Source organism: Dicentrarchus labrax, unplaced genomic scaffold (genome assembly GCF_905237075.1).
Source record: "Dicentrarchus labrax unplaced genomic scaffold, dlabrax2021, whole genome shotgun sequence".
NCBI classification, from domain to species: domain Eukaryota; kingdom Metazoa; phylum Chordata; class Actinopteri; family Moronidae; genus Dicentrarchus; species Dicentrarchus labrax.
Window position 1 is genome coordinate 13,415,213 of NW_026136713.1, and position 23,179 is coordinate 13,438,391.

The 23,179-nt window shown below is 42.8% G+C and overlaps 1 protein-coding gene across 3 annotated transcripts in view; it reads right to left on the reverse strand.

The window, feature by feature from the left end:
- Positions 1-23,179, reverse strand: part of nlgn3a (neuroligin 3a) — a 118,440-nt gene that overhangs the window by 41,000 nt on the left and 54,261 nt on the right. For all 3 annotated transcript variants that reach the window (XM_051421184.1, XM_051421183.1, XM_051421181.1), the window contains one exon: positions 4,764-4,949. In XM_051421184.1, coding sequence (XP_051277144.1) covers positions 4,764-4,949 — 186 coding nt within the window. The remainder of the gene's footprint in view (positions 1-4,763; positions 4,950-23,179) is intronic.

The window sequence follows — 23,179 nt, forward strand, 5'->3', positions numbered from 1 at the left end:
ACTTTGACTTATTTGTTATTTGCTTCTGTATCAGTATCATTTCTACATGAAATATTTGTTTTGTTTAAACTACAGGGGGAATACGGGGAGGGTGGTGGTGGGGAGAAAAATGTGTTTTAACAGAAATGACAAAACTGTGTTACTGGGTGTAAACACCGAACACTGTAGATGTTTAGAGAGAAAGAGATGTCAGACAAATGCAAACTCAGTGACAAATGTTTATGTATTTGTAATGAATATCACAAAGTAAAATATTCAGTTTTCATTAAACTAAGTCTTTATCAAGTTGAAATGTGAGACAAAATGTATTCACTGTATACATTTATGATGATTTACATGATTTATACATTAATCTACTTTGTTTTATCATTTAACCTAATAATCCTAAAAAAGTACAATTCTAAATTTCCGCCATATAACAGACAGTAATAACAGTGACAGCGTATTACGAGCAAACTGTCACATTCACTACGATGTGTGTGTAATTTTAGTTGTTTTCTTGACAGCCATTTTGCTCTCAGATGATTCACTGACTGCACACACTTGACCATTCAGGACATGGCAGCTTGTGTCTCACTGTAATCATTACATCACAATCAAGTCACTGGAACTAGTTTCTCACCCAATCAGCTGAAGGAGATTGTACAGTAATACATCAGTTCCTATGACTTCCAAGTCACATCCTTTCCAAGACAGCATGAGTCATAAATTCTAGTCAGAAAATCCACAGCAAGTAGTTCACTATGTAGAGCAGCAATTAATAAAGTTAATATTTCAGATTTGATTGGAAAGAAATGTCCTGCCACGCCATTAGATTTTTTCAATCTCTCTGATCCTCAATATTCACATACGCCATGATGCATTCCTTCACTTAATCACCTTCTATGCTATCCTTCACTCTAAATGGATTCAAAAACTTGTTGCCCTTTGCTGAAAACTGAGTACCTGTCACACTGCCCTCTTAATACTCATGGTTCATGGGGTTTCAGTGTTTGCAGGTGGTGTCTTGCATTAAAAAGCCTTGGTAGTCATTGCACTACTGTAATAAAAACCCAAGCATTTAACATGCACATTTATGGTCCTCAATAACCCAGAAGTCTTAATAAAAATGAAAGCTGACATTGGCATGAAGGATCCTCCACACTAGCTGTCTTTAATGTCCAAGACGTTCCATTAAAAGGGGAGCACTTCCTCAGAAGCGGAGCTTTTATCCTGATTGCTTACAGGAAGAGAAGAAAAAAAAAAAGAGAAACCAAACGACCTTCAGCGGCTCCACAACCAGCCCTTCCCTCATGTGTGCTCCGTGGATAGATACGCCTGTGTGCACATATGTGGACAGCTGGGATACGCACAGTGATGCACACATGTGAGTAAGAATAGAGAATCTTCTCTGTCTCTGAGAAGGGAGAAAGATATATATCCACTCTCTTAGATATATATGTAGAAATACACATGTCTGAGTCACTGGCTACTTGGTATTCTGTTCCTGTGCAGAGAAGCCATCTCACTTTTTATATCATAATGATTATTAGGAGATAGGGAAAAAGCCAAATCTGCATGTTCAATTAGTGCCTGCGCGATGCCAGATAGATAATACATGGGACTGGCTAATGTCCTTGCTTCTGAACTTCTTCAGCTGTTTTCTGTTTGAAGCCAGAGAAAAAGAAGATGGGGACGGAGATTTCCCTCTGTGGGACCACAACTGTTGAGCTACATTTAATAAGCTGGTCAAAAACACTCTCCTGCCGAGAGAGACTGCGCTTTTAATGACCATTCTGGTTCCAAAGTCTCAGATGTGCAGCTAGATTGCTTGCCACAAAGCAGACAAGGCAGCCATCTTATTAATAGCAACACACCACACATGCTGCAGACTAGGGAGCAGAAACCCAGAGAGAGAGAACGACACGCTGGCACATGGAGAGAAAGCGTGTGTCCCTCGCATGCTTTTACTGTCTGTGAAGGCAGGGAGACAGATGGGTGCAGTGAGGAGGAGATTAGATGGAGGAGGCAGGGCAGAGACCGGGGTCTAAAAAATCCAGCCCTCACGAGAGGACGTCCAGGCCAGCCTCCATGCAGGCCAGAAGGGGGAGGGGGGGTTGTGTGATGGATGTACCCTGTGACTGGAGCCCTCGGCACGCCCACATGGAGACGACACCAAGGCCAGGCCAGAGGAGCAGGCAATCAAAGAGAGAGGCCGTAGGGCTAGGATGATATAGGAGGATCCAGCTTATTAAATAGGCTTCAGGAGGAACATGGAGCATCTGAAGTAAGTTGTCACTCTGCCTCCAACAGGCATAAAAGGAGTCTCTGTTAGATGGAAAGTCTATGCACTGTAGGCAGTGATGACAGACTGTGTACAGTAAGAGTGGGAATACTGTCATTAAACACACCGACACACCAGGGAGCTCCGGAACAGTGTGTCATTGCTGATTTACTTTTTCTTTTTGTCTTTTCTTTTTTACCTGGGCTTAGGTGAAGGAAGATGTTTGTGTACAATTGTGTGCACGTGCGCGCTTGTAGACATGTGTACTCTATGTTATAATATCATATCTTATGCTACTCCTGAGTTCAAACACGCCTGATTCAATGTGACACCACTACTTCTATTTCTACAGATTGAGTATGAATTTTTATTCGCAGGCAAGTCGAAATAAAAAGTCAAATCAAGAGATGGCAGTGGGACCACGATACATTGTTTATAATCTTGTTTCCTGACTTAATTTCCATTCATTCAGAGTGCAAACTAGGAAACTCAATATAAGATGCTCTTCCTGAGATGCTACAGTAGAAAATGATTACAGAAATCCATTACTAAAGGCCACCTGAAACCAGGTGTGCTCATGCCACAGTGTATAATTCATTTGATTATAGATTTTTACTTCAATTTTCACCTCTATTCGGATCCAGTCACTTTGATTCCTTTCTTGTTTATTGCGTTGTCCTGGCAACAAAGACATACTACCAGTTTTTCACTTAAACTGGTAAGACTATAGGAGAGGAGGAGGAGGATGAGAAGAGCAGGGGTAGAGTACAGCGGAGATTGTGAAAGCAGGTGCAAAAAGACATTTCTTCACTTGGATTTCCTGTCACATCCTGCAGCCCACTCCAGTCCTAAACTTTATATAATTACAACAATCTGTGCTCCGAGAGAGACTGTGTGAAATCTGATTGCCATTGGTAACATTCGCAGCAAGAGTCCTGGCGTGATAGAAGGCTTCCTGTTTCAATTTCCTAGGATCCCTCAAGTTTTACTGGCTCTTTTTTTTATCCCATCAGTGGGGCATACATTTCCATTCAGGGGAAAAAACAGACCCGGTAATATCCAATTTACTAGGAGGCAGAGGAGATGGTTTCACTGGCAGTATAATAACATGCTACATGGAGCGTAGCATTATGGAGTATGAATAAAAAAGGCATTTATGGTAAAAATTCAATCCAAAAGCAGTCATCATTCATCGGAGGAAATCAAGGCAATTAGTAACACTTTAATGCAAATTGGAGAACGCAAAACACATCACAAATCCCTGGCACTGTAATGGGGACCAAAGAAGAGCAGCTCAAATGACCTCTTTCAAATGCACATTGGAGATTTCACTCTGCCTAGTGACAAGAAAAAGAATTGTGTGTGTGTGTGTGTGTGTGTGTGTGTGTGTGTGTGTGTGTGTGTGTGTGTGTGTAAGAGTATGTGTGGTGGATAGCTTTCTGACCACAGTACTGCCTAAAACCTATCCTCTATTTAATGCAAGAGTGATTTCTTTAATGCAATTCACTTCCATGTAATGTACAGCAAAAGCCCCGTGTTACATTTCTAACCCTGTGTGTCCAAAGCAGCATGTTTGTGGCTTGTTAACATGTTCCCAACCAGGCTGTATGCGTGGCTGAATGTAAAGATTTCTCATTTAGAATATTACCACCACATAAACAGTTCAGGAAAACATACACATTGCTCCAGAACAACACCTCCATATCATGATAGCCTGTCATGTACACAACACCGCTATCAATTAAACGCAAAACAAACAGCCAGCTTTTAAACGGATGGACAAGTACGTGACTGAGTGTAAAAATTCCGGGTTAAGGATGATGTGGCTCTGCAGGGTTAACAACAGTTAAGCCAAAGCACTTCCTGCAAGAACTTACTTATAAGCAGTAAGGCTCTATCTTAATTCAGTGATGCATTAGGAGGAGCAGGAGAATGAGGGATGTTTATCGCATGTCCAGGTTAAACGCGCATGCTGCATTTAGTATTAAAGACATGGCCAACATGGGCAGTAAATCATCATGAAGTAGCATTAAGGTAGCCAGCAGATAAACAACATCGCCTACAAAGAGAACAGTGTGAGTGTGTGTGTGTGTGTGTGTGTGTGACATTTATCATGACTGTGGATGCCACTAAAAAGCTCTCCCTGGTACACCATGTCCTTTTGTATCTTGCTTACCAAGATGCATTATACCTACATGTTTATTTCTGACACAGAAAGGGATACTAGCAAACCAGCAGAGTACATCAAGTCCCACTTGAAATCTGCCGTAGAGTTTCAATTTCTGGATGGGAATGAACATCGCAATCATTTAAATGCAAACACCTGCTTCTTAAAGCATTTGTTATGCTGCATAGTACAGTAGAACACATTACTCAATAACTCGCTAGCTGCATCGCCAGTTTCTAATATCAAGCAGCCTACACACCGGCAGGCATGAGCTCCACAGCTGTATCCCCCCACCCCCCCCAGCCCACTCCCTCGCTCTCTGCTGTACTGTACCTTCAGAGTGGTGGGAGAGGGTGAGCAGGCTGACGCAGGAAGCTCCAATCCCAGAACCAAACACAGTGATGCGGTTGGAGTCTCCGCCGAAGAAGCCAATGTTCTCGCTGATCCACCTTAAAGCCTGGATCTGGTCCAGGAGCCCGTAGTTTCCTTTAGCAGCCTGGTCGCCAGTGCTGAGGAAGCCTGCAGCACACACAGAAATGATGAGATTAAAAACTCAGACAGAGACAGCTAATTAAATAAATCACATGGTTATGCATACTGAAATGTGCACTTGACCAACATAAAAAAAGGAAGGTAGTCTGAAACTTGCACATGCAATATGGAATTTATTTTCCATGGATAAAAGGTTTTCTCCAATGGCTAACCCAATCCCGACTTTGTCAAAGAAACCATCATGTCAGGTGACAGCAGCGGTGAAATCATGACTTATTGGATGACACGGCTGTTGGTAAAATAGGAGTGCGTGTGACCACATGTCATCTGCACCTTATGGGAAATCAATGCCATGTCTCCCCGGGTGAACACCCATCATCAGATATATTGAGTAGTCCAGATGAAAACCTTACAAATCTATGAAAACTCTGCAGACAGAGAGAGAGAAAAAGACCTGATAATAAGATTTAAATTAATTTTGATGCTTTAAAACCCTCAATATGGACAGCAACTGCATTATATATGCAACCAGTTGCCACCTTCCTCTGACATATTTTGATTCTCTCTTACATTCTAAACATTCACAACAGGCACTGTCTGTGTAATCTGCTATATGATGTCTGAGTTGGACAGTGGGTTTCTCTTGGGTACATCAGAGCTCATGTTAACACACCACCCTCTCCCAGCTGCTCTCCGGGGCCTAAGCCCTGCTGAATGATGGGTAATCGAGAGTCGTGGGAGAAGATCAAAGGCAAGCAATCCCTGAAGTCCCCATGGTGGACTCAGTGTCCGTCAAAGCCCAGAGCATGCATGTGAGGTGACAGCTAGGAGACTTGTGTGGAAACCAAGACCCCCCCCCCCTTTTAGTGGCAACACCGCCAAACATTTCACAAGCAATAAATGTGTTGGTGGTGAATCCTCGCAAGCCTGCATTGATGGTCCTTCAGCATCTCAGCATTGTTTATATGGAGGCATAGACTATTTCATGGTGTATGCCTCCATATAATGATTAGCTCTGTGTTTAAGTCCTAAGGGGGGGAAAGGGGAATAGCTTCTATATCAGCAATGCAAAAAAAACCAAACAAAACAAAGATCAAATGTGTTTTTGGACTCAGGTCAGTACAGAGATGCTCACTTTAGATAAACACAGATTAGAAAGCAGCTGCTCCGGGCTCATTAGCTGTTTATGGTATGTATGTACAAAAGTGAAGCATGTCTGCCAATTCCTATTTTCTTTTTTAATGTGAATCAGAGACCAGAGGGCACAACCTCCTGCCCCATCCCCAACAGCACACCCGTCTTGCCCAGAGTGCCTGTTGGCAGCAACAAAGAGGCTGGGCAAAGGAAAGCCCAGGCCTGATCATCGATAGGAGAGAGGCAGAGGCACAGGAAGCAAAGCAGGAGACAAATGGATCAACAGATGGTCTCCTTCAGACGCATCCCTGAGGATGACAGAGCAGCAGGGCACATGCAGAGAGAGAGTGAAAGAGACAGGCAGAGGAACAGAGACGGACACAGACAGAGAGAGAGGAGAGAGGAGGACTCCAATTGAAGAGCTTTTCCTTTTCTATTTCTCTTGCGGCTCCTCCTCGCGTTCTGTCCTAACTAAAGGACAACAGCTTTTACAACCCTCTCCCGGGTGCTGCGGCAAGAGAGAGACGAGACGTGAGTCTCCCAGAATAACCCTCATTTGCGAAATGGTTCGCACTTCACCAAGTGTATGTCAGATGGGTTACGAAATGTCAGGAGACTGGCACGTGAAAAGGATTCTGTGCAACTGTTAGCCTAATTGAAAAGATATAGTAAACATTATCCATTTGGCATTGTAATATGAGGAATTACTAAATGACAAAATGCAAATCATTAGAGTTGGATCCCCAGCTGGCAGAATAAAGCACTGCTCCAGTCTCTAGTCTTTTGTGACTTTTTGTTTAGCCTTGTTGATTTCTCTGCATCTATAAATGAAACTGGTCATTAAAATGTAGAGGTGGAATCCAATATCTTAGACAACAAGACATGCTGCAGGCACCATTTAAAAATATATCAAATGTAGCTGCTGGTTATGTTTTAATTGGAAAGGTGACAGAAAGTATTTTCTTCGGAAAACAATTAAGATAGCAAAGTAATTGTTTTTATGCATGGCTATTTCTATTTTTTACATTTATAGCAGATTGTTGTGTTTATACTTGTGCTCTGGAGGTGTTTTTTGTTTGATGGCAACTTCTTTACGTCCATCACCTATGCATTACCTCTGGACATTCAGTCTACTGAATAATGAGGCACAGGAACTGACTATTTCAATAATGACAAACAATACAGTTTCTCATAGTCTCTACTACGAGTTTCCTAAATTTCCTTACTCACCAAGGATTTGGTTATAGATTTCCAGATCTAGCAGATGATCCCTGTCTCATCAGCACTGCGTGGGCTTTGGCTGCACATGAACCGTGATATGCAGTGCACTATCTGTTCACAGCTCACTCCTACACAGGACCTTGGGATTCTGGGCTGCAGCTCAGTGCTACTGAACTATTTGGTCAGACTGGTTATGTGCTTGACTGTGCTACTCAACCTGACATTTAATTGAGATTTTTACTACACACTAGGTGCCGCTTTACAATAAGCATTTCATTATAAAGTGCAATCATATTATATCCATCTTTGTTAGCTGCATGAATTCAAATTAATATGCAAATTCTCTTTTAAATGATCTGACCAATTAACTTTGGCACAAACAGTACACACAATTACAGTGTCCCAAGTCAAGTTGATTCAACAAACATAAAACAACCATTAAACTGTAAATAGTTCTAGTTGATCTGATACTTTGAAAGTAAAGTACATACAAATTAATTTGTACTAATTTATTTTTCTCTGTGAAATTATTAATCTTGCCTGTTGTGAGTTTTGTAACAAACTGTAGATTGAATTCGGAATGTTTTTTCCATCCACTCTCAATAACCAAAGCAAAGCCCAAGCCTTCAGGCTGAACACCAACATCATATGGATTGTCTAATGTTTTTTTCTCTTAAAAAACAAGATATTGTTATGTATATCAAGCACAAATGTTTTGTTTGGATAAAGGAAATAGGCACATCAAGAAAGGGAAAATGCCCTGAAGTTGAAATACACTGGAGAAAAGGAATCTGGAATATAACTGATCTTCATTTAAATCAACCTATGCCAAATCCATAATGTATTTAATAAGATCTGCTGACAGAACAGGTTATATAAGCACCACTTGCAAAAGGTCATGTCAACAAATAACATCTCAAATAGTCTTGAAACAAAGATTTCCAAAAACGGAATCTAACCTGTCTACACATGTCAGCTGTATTAGACATGAAATTTGCATGAGACTTCCTTATTCACCGCAAACAAACTGTATGAGTTAATAACAGTGATTCTGTGCTCTTTCTCTGCATGTTAGAACTGTAATTTGTCCTGACTGATTACATGATGTGTTTTTGTACCGTGTCTCAAAGCTGTTCTTCCTTGACAGTGATGTGGTGCACTTCAGCTGTATGAAGAACTGATATTTTCTCCTTGTGGCAGCACAGAGTCAGAGATTCAGTCCTGATCTCAGCCGGAGTGGCAGCGGTGACCATGGTCTGGTCGCAGCCAGGTCAGGTCGCACCTGTCACCTTGCATCGTCCTTGCCGGACAAAACACTGTGTGTATGTAGTACAGCTCCCCCTACTAGGAACTTAGCTGGCCTTGTCACCTTAACATGACCAGAGGGTCAGTGAATGTATACGGCATGACAGCGTCCACTCTCTGCAGGGTTTGAGCTTCAAGCCACTGTGCCGAAAGCAATACATGAGTTGCAGACACCGATGTTCAGAGACCACGAGATCACTGCTCAAATCCAACACCTTTCTATTTCCACACATTTTCACACACCAGCCACAATCATTGCATCACCTGAGTATCTGAGAAAGTGAGTTTATTTTTCCAAAAAAGCCAGCGCCGAGCGTGATGCCACATAATGCATTTTGCGCCTGGATCATATTTTATCAATAAGCACGCGCCACTATCTTGGTCCATACTAAGCGTCTTCGTTTCCTCCTGAGCAGCGGCAGTGATTTCCTTTAGCCATGCCTCTCAGCATTGATATTACTCTATTGATTATGATTTAAATGTCTGTTTCCTATACGGTGGGCTATAACTCACAGTGTAGCGGAAAGAGGTGATGATAATGATCGCTCCGACCCCAGACATCTCTCTTAGCCTGGTCTCTCAGATAATGGAATGTGTGTAAAGTAATGGCGGAGGGTGAGAAGGGGGTGAGGAAGGGTGAGGGGGAGGGCAAAAGCTTGTTATTGAGCTAAAGAGTGGGCTTACATAGGGACAGATGGAGGGAACGGATAGGGAGGAGAAGAGGAAAAGAGAGGAGGAGGAGAAGGAGGATGGGAATAACAGCGGTGACGTAACTGAGGGAATGTTTTTTGGCTTTTTGCTAGATTCATTCTCACTTTTACTTTGCCTGTTCCCTGTTTCTTTCTCCCTCTCATCCTCTCCCTCTTTGGGGGTGCCGGTTAACAAGGCCGTCTGTGTCCAAACTCTCCTTTGGTACTCCCCCCCTCCGTCTCCCTCTTGCCCTCTCCCTCTATCTTTTCTCCCCCCTTCTCTTCTCTGGGGAAATAAAGGCCCACACAGTCGCAGCCTTGACAGCCTCCCCTAAGAATCCCCCACTACAAAAGAGCTCCAACTTCCCCCCAGCCAGGCCTGGGCTGAATGGGAGCCTCTGGGGTGTGGATGAGAAGCTGAGGAGGGAAGGGGCCACCCTCCACACAGCCACATAAAGGGCCTGTGTGTTAGGCTCACGATGAGCAAGGGACATACCCAGCGGTTCATCCTCAGCACAGGGAGTCATTCCCACAAGATTTTTCATCGTCTTTTTTTAGGGCGAAGATTTCAGCACGCCTACAAGACTTGGAAAAAAAAAAGGAAAAAAAAGGTGGGAGGGTGAAGGGAAGGGGGCAGAAGGGGGGCGTGGGCCTGAATGAAGGTGATTGCCACTTGGATCAGTGTACAGCTCCTGTTTACAGCTCGCTGCCCAATAGCATGGCTGGAGCGCAGTCTGATCTGAGAGCAAGAGGGCGAGAGGGATAGAGAAACAGAGAGAGAAAGAGAGAGGGGAAGAGAGAAAGAGAGAGAGGGAGAGAGAAAGAGAGAAGGGCAGGCAAGCACAAGAAAGCCTCTTTATGGCAGCCTGAACACTGAAGGCCATTTACCCAACACCACATCCTTGTTTCCGGTGGAAGAGAAAATAAAGACTTTAAAAAACATACTTTTTGATTGTCACTCCTACAAATTACTAGTTCCAAATGAATGAATACTACATGACAGTGGAATAAAACAAAAAAATGGTGAAAAAGAATTTATGTATGAGCCCCTGATTCCTGCTGGCCTCATTACGAATCAATAATTAAAGAAAATATCAGACCGCCTTGAATGGCAACAAAGTCATCTAATGTGTCAAGGACCTGCCCCTCTAACCTGGGCAAGTTGAAACTGAATGATAACACGCCCGCTAAATTGCAGGTCTTTGCTAAAGTGAACAAACCGATGAATAACAGAAACCTAAATGGTTCAGCTTTAATATTAGTCTCAGTTGCACCCTATGACACAGATAGATGCAGCATATGAAGCATGAACAAACACTGCAACTCTACTATGCGCTGAAATGTAGTTAGATAGATGCTGAAGATAGAGCATCATACATACTGTGCTACTGTATACAGACTGAGCCACTCAAATGGAAAATATGGTTTGTGTGCAACAAAGCACAAAAAAAAAAAAAACCTCCAACAAAATGTCAAAAAAGAAAATCTGCGCCACACAAACGCAAAAGCTCATCTGACACATATCTGAGCCCCTAAAACCCAGATCTCTTACAGACAGACAAGAGCCTGTTGTAGCAGACAGGGATGAAAAACAGATACTGTAAGTCAGCACTGGTGATGCACGTGGCAGCTGTTGGTCGTCCTGCATGTGACTTCGGGGCCGCTTAATCTGATTGTGTGATGTGTCCCGGTGGTCAGGCAACACAATTCAAGGGCTCTGGTGAACAGCAGCCCTGGCAGCAACTACAAATGAGCAGTTTGCATATGTATGACCCCTGGCATCTGAACGCCACTCAATCAATCACACATCGGCTATAGCGGCTGTCGGCTTTCAGTTTTGTTGTTCCCCTTTGCTTTCTCTCTCACTCTCCCTTCGCTATCTCTCCCTTGCTCGATCTCCCTGTCATGTTTCCTGTCTTCCTCTGCTCTCAGTGTCTTTCTCTGTTCTCCATCTGTGCCTCCACCCCCCTCCCCACTACCTATCACCTTCCCTCTTCTCCGTATCTCTCAACATCTTTCCTTTCAGTGAATAGCGCAGACAGTGGATTCTCAAAGACAGCGAAATGCTTTTACATTAAGCGGAGCTTTGCATCTCACAGCTGGTGCGGAGGCGGGCCTGCATGCTCCCACAGAGGGAGAGAGAGAGAGACTGGTGTTGGAGAGTCACAACTGTGAGGTTAAGCAGTGCTTTGGTTCTACTTGGAAGAACATGCATCGTAGGAAGATATTTCATAACAATTTCTCTTACTTAAGTCCGACGTTTAAAAGAAATATTACAGCATACTCACCGTCCTTTGTTCAAACAAAACAACATTGTATGCAGGATGCTCTGTCTCACTTTTTGCCCTGTGGTTGCACAAGTTCAAAGGCATAGTGTGAAACATGACATCAAGTCTGGGTGATGTAATTTGAGGGCGTGGTGAGAAAGTTTAGCACCACCCAGCTCCAAAAGGACAGGGGAGTGTGCAGTGATGCGCTGCGATGCCACAGACGAGATCAGAGCCTGGCTTATCAAAGCACATCAGTGGAGCAGAGTAGGAGAGAAAGGTCATCATTTAGAATATCTTCAAAGCCCAACTCCTCAGGTTGGAGTAGCTCTGATAGCTGGTCATAATGAGCTTAGTTTGGGTTGACCCTTCCTCGCGAGAACTTGTGAAATAAGCCTAGGCAGCTCATTCTACAGCTTTTATTCCTGATACTGTATATCCTGTCTTCTCTTATATTTGTTCATTTCCAAAACCCTGCCAACTTCAGTTGTAAATCAACAGCAGCAGTTTAAATGAACATCTGTTTTCTTGAGGTTTAGTACTGTGGTGTGTACTGTATGAGTGATGTTTTATTTGTCTTCAGAAGGGTGTAATATTTTTGGCTACAAAAAGTAGTGCTGCTGCCAGTGAGGTTGTGTTCTGATTTGGAACTGGTTCCAAATTTATAAGAAGGAAGAATTTGTTAGGAAACATGCTTTTTGATTGTGCTTGTGATATATAGAAAAAAATAAGTTTGGGCCTGCACTGCTTTCATCTAGATTTCTGATTATACATATGCCAATGTAGTACAGTATGTGTACAGTGTTTACAAGATGCCAGAGAATAATGAGCAATAAAAAAGTAAAAAGGATAGGTCTGGTAATGTTCTATATTTTTCTCACTGTCAACAGATGTCATGAAAAGACAAAAACTAACAATGAATTGATCACACTAAAATACTGTCTGTGCAGTCAATATAGCTAGTTTCACCCAGATGTACAAAAATTGGTGGGCACATGTTCAGACGTACAAAAACACCTCTTCGGCCATTTTGAATTTAGTGGTCTTTTTTGGGCAAGTTGCACATGTTGTATTTAAACAAACTCCTCCTGGGGAACCAATCGGATCGCCTTCAGATTTGGTCAGTGCATCACGATTAAAAGTGTGTGTGCTCTTTATTGACTGTGTGTCCGTGGCATGGCATCACAATTCGACATATCGTATTTGATGACAACTGCAAGTCTCATCCTTTAAACTTCTCAGAAGACGGTTATTATTAATATGGGGATGAAACAATTAGTAGATCAACAGATAAATAACGAGTAACTACTTGATAATTGATTAAAAATCCATTTTTGTTTGCAATTTCATGCAAGAATGCTACACATTCCCCCTAGCATTTCTCATTTGTGATGATGATTTGCTTCTTTTCTTTCTCTTATCAAATAGTAAACTGACCATTTTATATTTCAGATTTAGAGATTTTTGACTTGACCTTGACCTTATGAAACTGTGATGTGATCACAATTTTTGTTTTTTAGACTAAGAGATTAATCGATTAATCAATCATTAATAATGAAAACAATCGTTAGTTGCAGCTCTAAATTATTGCACTGATTTCTCGGGGGAAAGTCTGTCATGGCAAAGTGTTCCTTGCCTCATCATATAAGAAAATAAGGTTTTCCTTTCCCATCTTAGTGATTATGAATCAGCTAATGCTAACATGTGCAGTATAATATTAGCAATTGCCTAATATTTACTTTTTTACCAGAAATAATCACAAAATACCTGAATTAAATTGAAATAAACCTATAAATGTTTGGCTGTACCAATAGAAGAATAAAGAAGAAATAAGACCAGGACCAGGATTCAATAAAAACTGGAATAAAATAAATTTGCTACCGAATCACATATAGCAAGGACAGTTTGTGTTTGGAACAATTAGGAAGTTTATGTGTGTGACTGGTTGGGGCCCTGGGCTCCAGCCATGTGTGTATGAGAGAGTAAATGGGAGTGCCATGGCACTGAGTGTGGGTGAGTGCGCAGCCACTGTGTGCATAAGTGAAGAGGAGGGCTTCCAGCAGAGTGTGTGTGAGTATTTGTTTGTTTGTGGGTGTGCATGTGTGGAGCAGCAGCAGTGTGCAAGTACTCGGAGGGGGGGAGTGTATGCAGTGCAGTGAGGGAGGTATGGATATTAATCACCAGGAGGAGCATGGTTCTGTGGCGCCGGGCGGAGATGGATGGGGTGTGAGTGCAGTGATGTCACCCTGACAAATGGACCAGCCATGTTGGCTGAGACTTGCACATCGCCTCTCATTTCAATTAGTTCTTCACACAACAACCCACCTAACCCACAATCTGCAGGTTACACACGCAAAAACACATACAATTTGGCCACAAACACACCCCCTCCAGTGCCCCAACCCATAGCACAGCCCTAACAAGATGCACTGATCTGTAAGAATACAGTGGAGCTCCTTTAATTAATCTAACTCAATTATGACAGCACTTTTGCATTCAATCCCAGCAGCCAGTCACTCATTACCATTCATATTATCAGCCAAGCGCACTGACTAGGTCTACGGCCAGCACACTAGCCAGTGGGAACTGGCAGAGAGTCTGGGTGTGTTTACGAACTAAAGACTGGGCACTGCCCGTGTGTTTTCCCACAATATCAATTTGATGAAGTGCCGGAACGATGGCAATGTGAGCATTCGCTTGGGCCAATGGTAATAGCATGCATTTACTCTCTGATGTGGAAAAAGGTATAAGGTCTGTACCAGCCCATCACACTGAGCAGCAGTACTGACAAACTGAGTTCAGGTATAAAAGGTCTAACCACCTCACTAACTGTTTATAGCCTTGTTCTTAAAAGCCTGACACCACTAACTAACAGAGCCAGGGGTTATTTTGAAGTGTCTGTCACATAGAAAAGAAGTGTTAAGCCCTGATTTCAAAGGTCTGATGCCATTAACCAGAGGCAGTAAGCCTTGTTTCAAACTCCTGCATGTCTTTAGTGAACTTTGACATTGGAGAACTTCACTATACTGTGGACTTTTCTCTTCCTAGTCCTCCATGTTAGAGAACCTCTCAATCACCATCTTACTTCTTCCACACCTTCTTGCTTTCTGCTTCCTCCCTCTTCCTCCTCCATCTGATCTCTGTCTCTCTCTGCTGCAATCCACCTCTTCTTCACACCAGGAAGATGGTGCAAGAGGATCACTGTGGTACAAGCTAGGGCAGGCTGGGCCATGTGAGGCTGAACTAGGCTACGCAGTGCACAGTGGAGCGCTAAGTTGTGGATTTGACCAGAGCCTCATGGGGCTCCAGCTCCAGTTCCAGCTTAACATCAGTCGAGGGTATCTCTTCATCTACCCATGAAAGCATCAGGAGGTTAATACCAACCCGAGAGAGGAGTGAGAGGGGGGAGGACTTTCATTGTGCCATAGATTTAATCAGGCCCCTCCACATCTGCATTTAGCACATTAAAGCCACTTTAAAGCTTTAAAAAACAAAACACGTTTAAAAGGTAATTTCCATTATTGCAGATGTTGTATGACACAAATGCATATACCCTCCTGTGAACTGTGATTTCTTTCATTACATCAAAAAAGGGTAAAGAACTGAAGTGCAACGAACTAAAAAAAAAAGCAATCAAGGTGGGTGACATGGGAGTAAGAATCTGGGGTTACATGGTTTGTCAACTAACACTCACCAACACTGAACATATTTGACATGTCGATATTAGCAGTTGGCCATCTCATAGAAAGTGAAACCACTAGGTTTGTACATATGCAGAATTTATTACCTTCTACCTTGTGAAGGTGCTTGGCTTCACATATTCCTTTGTTGATGAAACATGCCTGTTCTCTCACCCCGAGAACAGTGGGAAATGAAAAATGGATGAAAAGCTTTTGAAATAGTGTGTATGATTACCATAACACTTCTACAATAGAGGGAGTGTGCCTGTCATGTATTGTTGCATGTAGCACAAGGGCCACGCACTATACAAAAGACACTTGTACCGATGTCCTACAAAGGATTACAATATTTGCTTTATTTTCTTCCCTTTTCAATTGATATTGAAGTCCTGTTTCCAGTAAGGGCCTCCCATATTCCAACAGCTGAAGTGATTCCTTTTTCATTTCACTTCACCATTCTTCCTTTTAATCTAGCAACACTAAAGAACTAGGTTCTAGCAACAACAAAAAGGTTAGATCTCGCTTTCTGTTTCATCTCGGCCTCCTGCGATCCCCAGGGACGTCTCTCTGAGCTCGTCTGCACTGCTTGGCGATGGGAGATTGTGCCAGGGCTCTGTTTGTTTGGCTTTCTTCCCCCTCCTCATCGCGCTGAAATCTGCCTGACAGTTCGGCAGCATGGCTCAGGCCCCACAGGAGCTACCGTCAGATAAAATGTCACCGTAGCTTTGTTCCACGCGCCCTGTAGGCTGGCCAGATGCACTGTACACCTGAGAACCTGGTGGCCAAAGCACAGAGCATGAGCTTGGTGAAAGGTGCGATGTGGAGACGGAACAGGATCAAGTCTTGTTAATTTTGCTGCACGTGCCATAGCCACATTTTGTTAACTGCCTGCCTTTTATCTTCATTGACTAAATCAACTTTGATAGACAATTAGATTAGAGGATTTAACCTAAGAGCTATATTATTAAACCACAAATAAATCATATATGGTTGACTGACAGCAATAATTCAGCTTCTACGTTGCAGGGAGATGTGATTGGATAAGAGCCCACTATGCTCACCATCGCTTAACATAACAGCTTCTGAGCCTCAAACTCTTGACATGTACAGTCAAACCTGATCCATTTTTCTCTGAACGGCAGCAGCACCAGACCCAGCTCCTGTCTCTGAGCCTCAGATGACTCTTCTCACTGTTTCCCTAACGAGGCTCGAGCGTAAAAGCCGACTGGTCCTCTCACAGCCGAGCACTAGGGCGGTTGCCACTGTCAGCTCCTGTTAGCTCAGTCCTCTCTGGTTCACGTTTCAGAGAGCACAAACACACTCATCCCAAAGGAGCTCATCCGTGCTCCTTCGCCCACCCCGACTCCCCTCACCCCGCCTCAATAAATTAATAAAAGAAGGAGCAGCTCTCACAGGTAATTTGATTAAATACGACATCCCTGCTTTAAAGAGTGAGCTGACAAAGCAAAAATAAGACGGGACATTGTCAGAAGAAATTGTCACTGTACTTGCACATGACCCCCGCCCAGGCAGCTACGCTCTCCTCCCTCTCTATCAGCTGAGCATCACCACATACTCCATTTTCCAAGGACATCTCTGAGTGTTATTAGATGAAAAATGCTATATGCTCCAGATTACTGGGCTTGTCAGTCACCTAATTTGATGCTATCCCCACCAGATCTCTTCCCTTAATTGAGTTTCTTTTGCTTTATTTGATAGCAGATGTTTATGAGTTAATGTGTTCGAACCGTGGCTGCATGCTGCATGAGCCTATGGGCTTATCTAGGGCACATGCTCAGACTTTTCAAAACAGACATAGTGTAAACAGCAACATGAGCGCAGACATTTGCTATACACAGGACATAAATAAGTGTAGCCAATTTCTGCCAAATGTGCTGAGGGAATTGTATTAGCATTTTGGAAAAAAAGAATTAAAATGGTAAATTCTCATATTTTAGTTAACATGGTTACTGTAATTGCAATGTTATTATCAAAGAGACTGAATCAATGTGATAATTAATTTCATTTATTCTATGGTGTATATTCCCTTTTCCTCTAGTGAGCATGTTATCTTTTTCCGTGTTTATGTCATCCCCACTTTCTTCTCCTCTCCCCTCAGGCTTGAGAGGGCTGACTAGAGTTGGGAAGGATGTATCGAGATATGACGTATGAATGGAATGACAAGCCATCTCAGTAAGAGGGGAAACCACTCATTATACAGATTGCTTTATGGTGTTTCTAGGTAGTCAAGGCCAATGTCGCCTCTCCTCAGTCTGGCCACAGCCTCAACTGGCATCACTGCCCCCCACTCGCAATCTCCAAGTTGACACACTTTGTTGTTAACTCTGTATCCTTCATAGTCCGTTTGCCTTGAGGTTACCAGGGTGGATTACTGACCCAACAACAATGCCGATAATGGTAGAGAAACAGACATGTCCTAATGGGAGGAAGGATACTGAATCTTATTAGCAGGACATCTTGTTTCAGTCAGTGCTCCAGTTGCCCCCTCTGGCTCTACGATAGCATCAGCAGCAAACAGCTAGCAGGTGCAGAACAGAAATAAAGCCAATTGTGTTGATTGAATCATCCCCCGTTTTACCACCCCTCATCTATTCCTTCACTTGAGTGTCCGCTAACTGGCTGTGCTATGGATCATGCTCTCTAATGCCTATTAATGCTCTCCGTTGTGCTATCAAGACATATGCTGATGACAATACTTACCTCTTGTCTTTGATAGGTAAACTATGCTGCAATAGCTCCCATGTTGGGAGACAGGTGGTTAACAGCTCTTCCTGTCTCTAGTCTAGGAGAACTGGAGTGTGTTGTGGCTCACTGTCAGTAACATCCCTACCTGTGGCTAAAAATCCAGCAGCCTTGCTACCTGTAGCAGTCGTGCAATGGTGGCAGGTTTGTACCATCCTGAGTTGAGCCTTATCTTCCCCCCAGCCTGACAGCCCACGGTTCTGTCCTCGGGATTGGCATGGGGAGCAGCCTTGGAGTGGCAGGCTCCTGCTCTAATTAAACCAGCAGAAGCATTAGTCCCGCTTGTGAGCGGTGTGAGAGTTTTCATAATTACCCGTGCAATTCATTCATTATTTAACTTAACGAGGTAGCTCAGTGGCCAAACATACAGAGGATTGGAGGCCTAATTTGGGAAAATGCCATAAAGATATTGGATAACTGAGGTTTTTTGCCCCAGTCACCTGTAAAGCTTCTGGATGACAGGGGATCGGGAATAATGACTGAATATTTGGTCTTATTAATTTTCAAAGTGTCTGCTGGTGATGTAGGCAAACACGGAAAAGTACTCTTATTGCAATGTCTATTAAGTTCAAATGAAATGTAAGTATGACCTTTCTAAGCTCCTTAATTCAGCTAAATTGGCTCCAGAGGAGGCTAATTTAGCCTTTTACAACATGGGGGGAAATGGGCATTAGAGCAGTGGTGCCACCAGCAAATGGCACTGGACCCTGACTTGTTTGCACAGAAAAAATGTGTTAGCTCTGTCTCAAAAAGATAGGACTTTCACTGTTCTTAAAAGCCTTTTTTTTTCTCCTTCAGACTATTTATTCTATCCCAATTGTGGGTATTACTATTATAATTTTGACCACAGTGGTATTGTTAGTAAATGTAAATGGGGGTTTACATTAAAATGCAAATGCAGCAGATAAAAGCATGCAGTCAGCATTTTATAATCCTGCATGAAAAATGTTACCTTAGGACGGCCATGCATTTAGATGCCAGAACTAGGATACCAAATCATACCGGGCTGTTCTGTCTCTAGCTGGGGAGATAATTGATACACAATTCATGTCTAAAATGACAGGGGCAGATGATCAAGTTAGACTGGTGTGATACAACCCTGCAAAATTATTGAGTCAAGAGATAATCTGTTTTGATGCAGCCTTTATACCACTTATGATAATTCATATCGTTCCATATTCTCACTCATACATAGCAGCTGGATCCACTGATCACAGGCACAGCTTGAGTCATCCTGGCTATGTGCGTTCATATTTCATGAAGAAAAATATTAAGGTGAAACATCCTCCATATATTGTTGTTGTCGGGTGAAAACTTGTAAATCCCGTTCTGGTGATTTTAACGTTTCCTGTCAAAGAATGACATGGTTCCTGTGTGAGTCAGGAAGAACAGTGACACGCAACTTTAACTGTGAATTCAACTTGCATGGTCTGACACTTTTAACAGTAAGTATGATCTGTGTCATTGAATTTCTGCCACTCAGGAATCCATATCCATTTTAATCCCTGTCAAGCATTGTTAAGTTGTTTACTGCTATATTAAGCACCTGATATGCTGCCTCAGAGAGGTACTGTATATAGCCTGTGGCAAGTTACTTCCAATGAAAGCATTAGGCTCACAGCAGTGTTACAAAAAGAATGAATTAAATTACACATGTGTTTTTGTGTAGTCTGTAGACCCTGTACTTTTGATTGCATTAAATATTTATGGAATACTGAGGTCTATTTTCTTGGAAATATTACTTGAATTGGTACACGATGTACTGTGCATATGGGAAATGATGGCCATGTTTACATTAGGCTTAGCTTCCTTGTAGCTGGGTTACTGCTCAGGCATTTGTATTGTCAGTGCTGTGTTTGCAGCACAGCTTGCTGTTGACTTAAGGACTACTGACTTTGGGAGAGCAAGATTAGAATATACAGTATAAAGTAAAAGCCTGAAAATCTATGGCATTGTTGCAAGTGTAAACCAATTCAAACAAAGCAGCATGCATGGTGTTTCCAGCACAGAGATATCACATCACAAATCAGTTAAAAGCCAGAGTAAAGCCACTTCCTTACCCTCGACTGTTGGGAAATAGAATAGTATTACCAGACTTGTAGCTGTGCTCCAGTGACCCAGAAACACATATTTCTAATTGTTCTAGCTGGCCTCTGGGGCTTCCTTTACAAAGCTATGACCTCTTTACAATCAGACCACAGCGCACAGCCCATCAGGACCCAAAGGAGAGCCCGACTGCATATGATCCCCTCAGGCATGGGAGTTCTCCCCTGAGCAGACGACTCCAAATGCCACCTCCTCGTCTGTCTGCAAGTATATGTGGCTGCACAGACACAAGTGCTTGTACATCAAACACGCAAACACACATTCGCACCCACACGCACAAAAAGTCAAACACCCTCAGACAGCTCTATTTGTTCTCCCTATCCCCTTGAAAGTGCACCGAAGACCAAACGAAGGCGAGATGGACTGTGTATGCTTTTTCAACCTTTCTCCTTCCTGGGCAATCTAATAACATCAGACTGCGGTGATGCAGCAAGGTCGGCTCTGGTCCAAGGTCACTCACAGCTGGGTCCATGGCTGAGGAGGTGTGCTCAGAGGAAGGGAGGGTAGCGGAAAGCACACGGCCAGTTCGATGAGATCTGATCCCAGAACCAAGAGCCCCTCCAATTACAGTATAATACATTTATAATTGAGAGTGATAAGGTCTGTGCCATTTCGAATGTTTCTAGTGTGCTGCTGATAATTAGTGACCCTGGAGAACAGGTGGTCTGTTTTTCACAGTACAGCGAGAAGCGCGTGCTTGTGATCAGATCCTTGCTGATGTTGACAAAATAAAAGCTACCTAAACAGCTGAGAGATGAAGAATTAAGCACTTATCAACAATGATCTTATCAGCGTGCAAAGTACAATTTGAAAAGAGAGCTGCAACGTCTTTTGCAATGCTGCTTGGGGCTTGGAAACAATAATCTCTATACTTTGGAAAATATTATCCACCAGAGTCCTCTCTATCTGTTTTCTGGGGGACATGTCAGGGGCTAATTGTTAAGAATTGAGTTATTGAGCTGTATGCCCTTCTTCAGCCCCTGAAGGACTAACACCAATACAAATAGCTTCCAAACACTATTGGAATTCCACTGGAGTGCCCCTGACTTTCCCCAGCCATAATATTGTTCTAATAATTGGAGCTCACAGGCCATCAAATATCATGCCGGTTTGTTCAATTGATTCAGACAGGGTAAAGGAGGGAGGAAAATAACGTGCATTTGCAAAATTCCCATTTGTAATCCAAATAGCATTCCTCCGTTCTGTTTTCTAATGATGGAAAATTCTGCGAGGCGAAAGCATTTTGTAATTTGTCCTCTGGCTAACTTTTTGACTGGACTACAAACAAGTACACATGCAAACAGTATGCACAGCTAAGCTGTATCATTTGGCTCCAAGTACAAAGTTGACATTCCTCCTCCCTTACAAATGACAATGCATTGATGATAGCTGCACCAAAACACTGTAATTGGATGAATAACATAATCAGGTATTTTGATAGGATTCATTTTGATAGTGTTCTGTTCAAATTTCAGTTCTGACAAAGCAGGAGTGGGGTGCAAACAGCCTGTTCGCCACATTCTGCAGCTGTCGCTGCGGCGCTGAAATGATGAGAGCTATATCACAGTCCATCAGTAAAGGCAGTGGATTACTTTTTGCGGGAGACTGCTGACTTGACACGCAGCAGAATGAGGTTGAGTGAAGGCAAGTGGCAGAGCCGGGTGATAATGAAAATAGTTGTGATAAAGATGTAATGGGTGTGGGATCGGGGTAAAAAACATTCATGCATAGTATCATAGGGATGGCGTGTGACGTGGATTGACTTGGTTTGATTACACACAGACAATCTGCACTTTAAAATACATCCCTGCCGACTCCTTTTGCACACACTGCTCTTATCATCTGCAAACAGGACGGAAGCAGCAATGTGTGCTATCAAACAGTTGTCGTTCATAAGTGTTTGAACATGTTTTAAAGAATTTCAAGTGCAAACCGAGTTTAATTAGAATGGTTGCTGATTAGCACTGCTGTGGATAAAGACGAATGTCCAAAGAATATCAACAGTCGGTGCCACAGCCACAGTGTGTGTGTGTGTGTGTGTGTGTGTGTGTGTGTGTGTGTGTGTGTGTGTGCCTCTCGTCTAGCTGGGGCTCTAAACATCAAAGTCAAAAAAATGGAACAAATGCTGTTGTATGAAAGAAACTGTGACTATAGTGAAGAGATGAGACTAATCAATAACACAAAAAATGTGCATTTGATGGTTTGGTTTGTTTGCACTTTTGTATGCTTTTCAAACTATGGCACAATATAGTGCTAAAGCCAATTCATGTGGGTGTATGTAGTGGTAAAGAGGGATATGTGTGCCTGTGAGATAAAGCAAAGCGAGCATGTTTTTTCTGCTGGTGTGTTGCTGCATGCATAAGAGACGGTTGTAACTGGGTAGAATATGCACCATTTTTATATTTCACATTTTTGTGTTCCTAAAATGTCTTTGCTGCTTTCTCTCAGCAGCAGCTAAGTGCTATAATTGTGGAGAGTAAATGTGCTAACTAGCTCTGCATCCCTGCTCCCCGGTATACAATATACCCAAAGGGAAGCGTGAATAATAAAGACTTCAAATGACAGGCACGCAGCAGGGTTAATGATAAAGGTCAACTTGCCAGCATGCAACCAGTGAGTGTAAAGGACAAGTGGCATGGGGTCACAACTCACATGGGCTCCTGGCCAATATATGGGAGCAGGACCCACAATTCTCCAGAACCAGATGAGAGCTGCTACTCTGCGGCAACCATTCCCTGAGCGACTGCCATGTGCTGCGCACTTCACTGATGCTTTTATTAGCCCACTACGTCGTGTTAGTGATGACAGAAACTAATACAGTTTGATATGTGAAAACACAGCAAGGCTCATATCTGTGTAAACAAAACAAGAACAGATGAAACCTTGAAATATGAGGGAGGGAACCATGGTATAGTATGCTCCTAGTGAGGTTGTGGATTTTCAGTATTAGAATCACATTGCAGAAGAGAAGCAGGATATTCAAGTGCAGAGACTGTGCTATAGAAAAATATCACGGAAAGAGACAGAGACGGCGCTCCAGAGGCCCAGCACCGGTTTGACTGGCAGCTCAACAGAGAGAATGTCAGCCAACA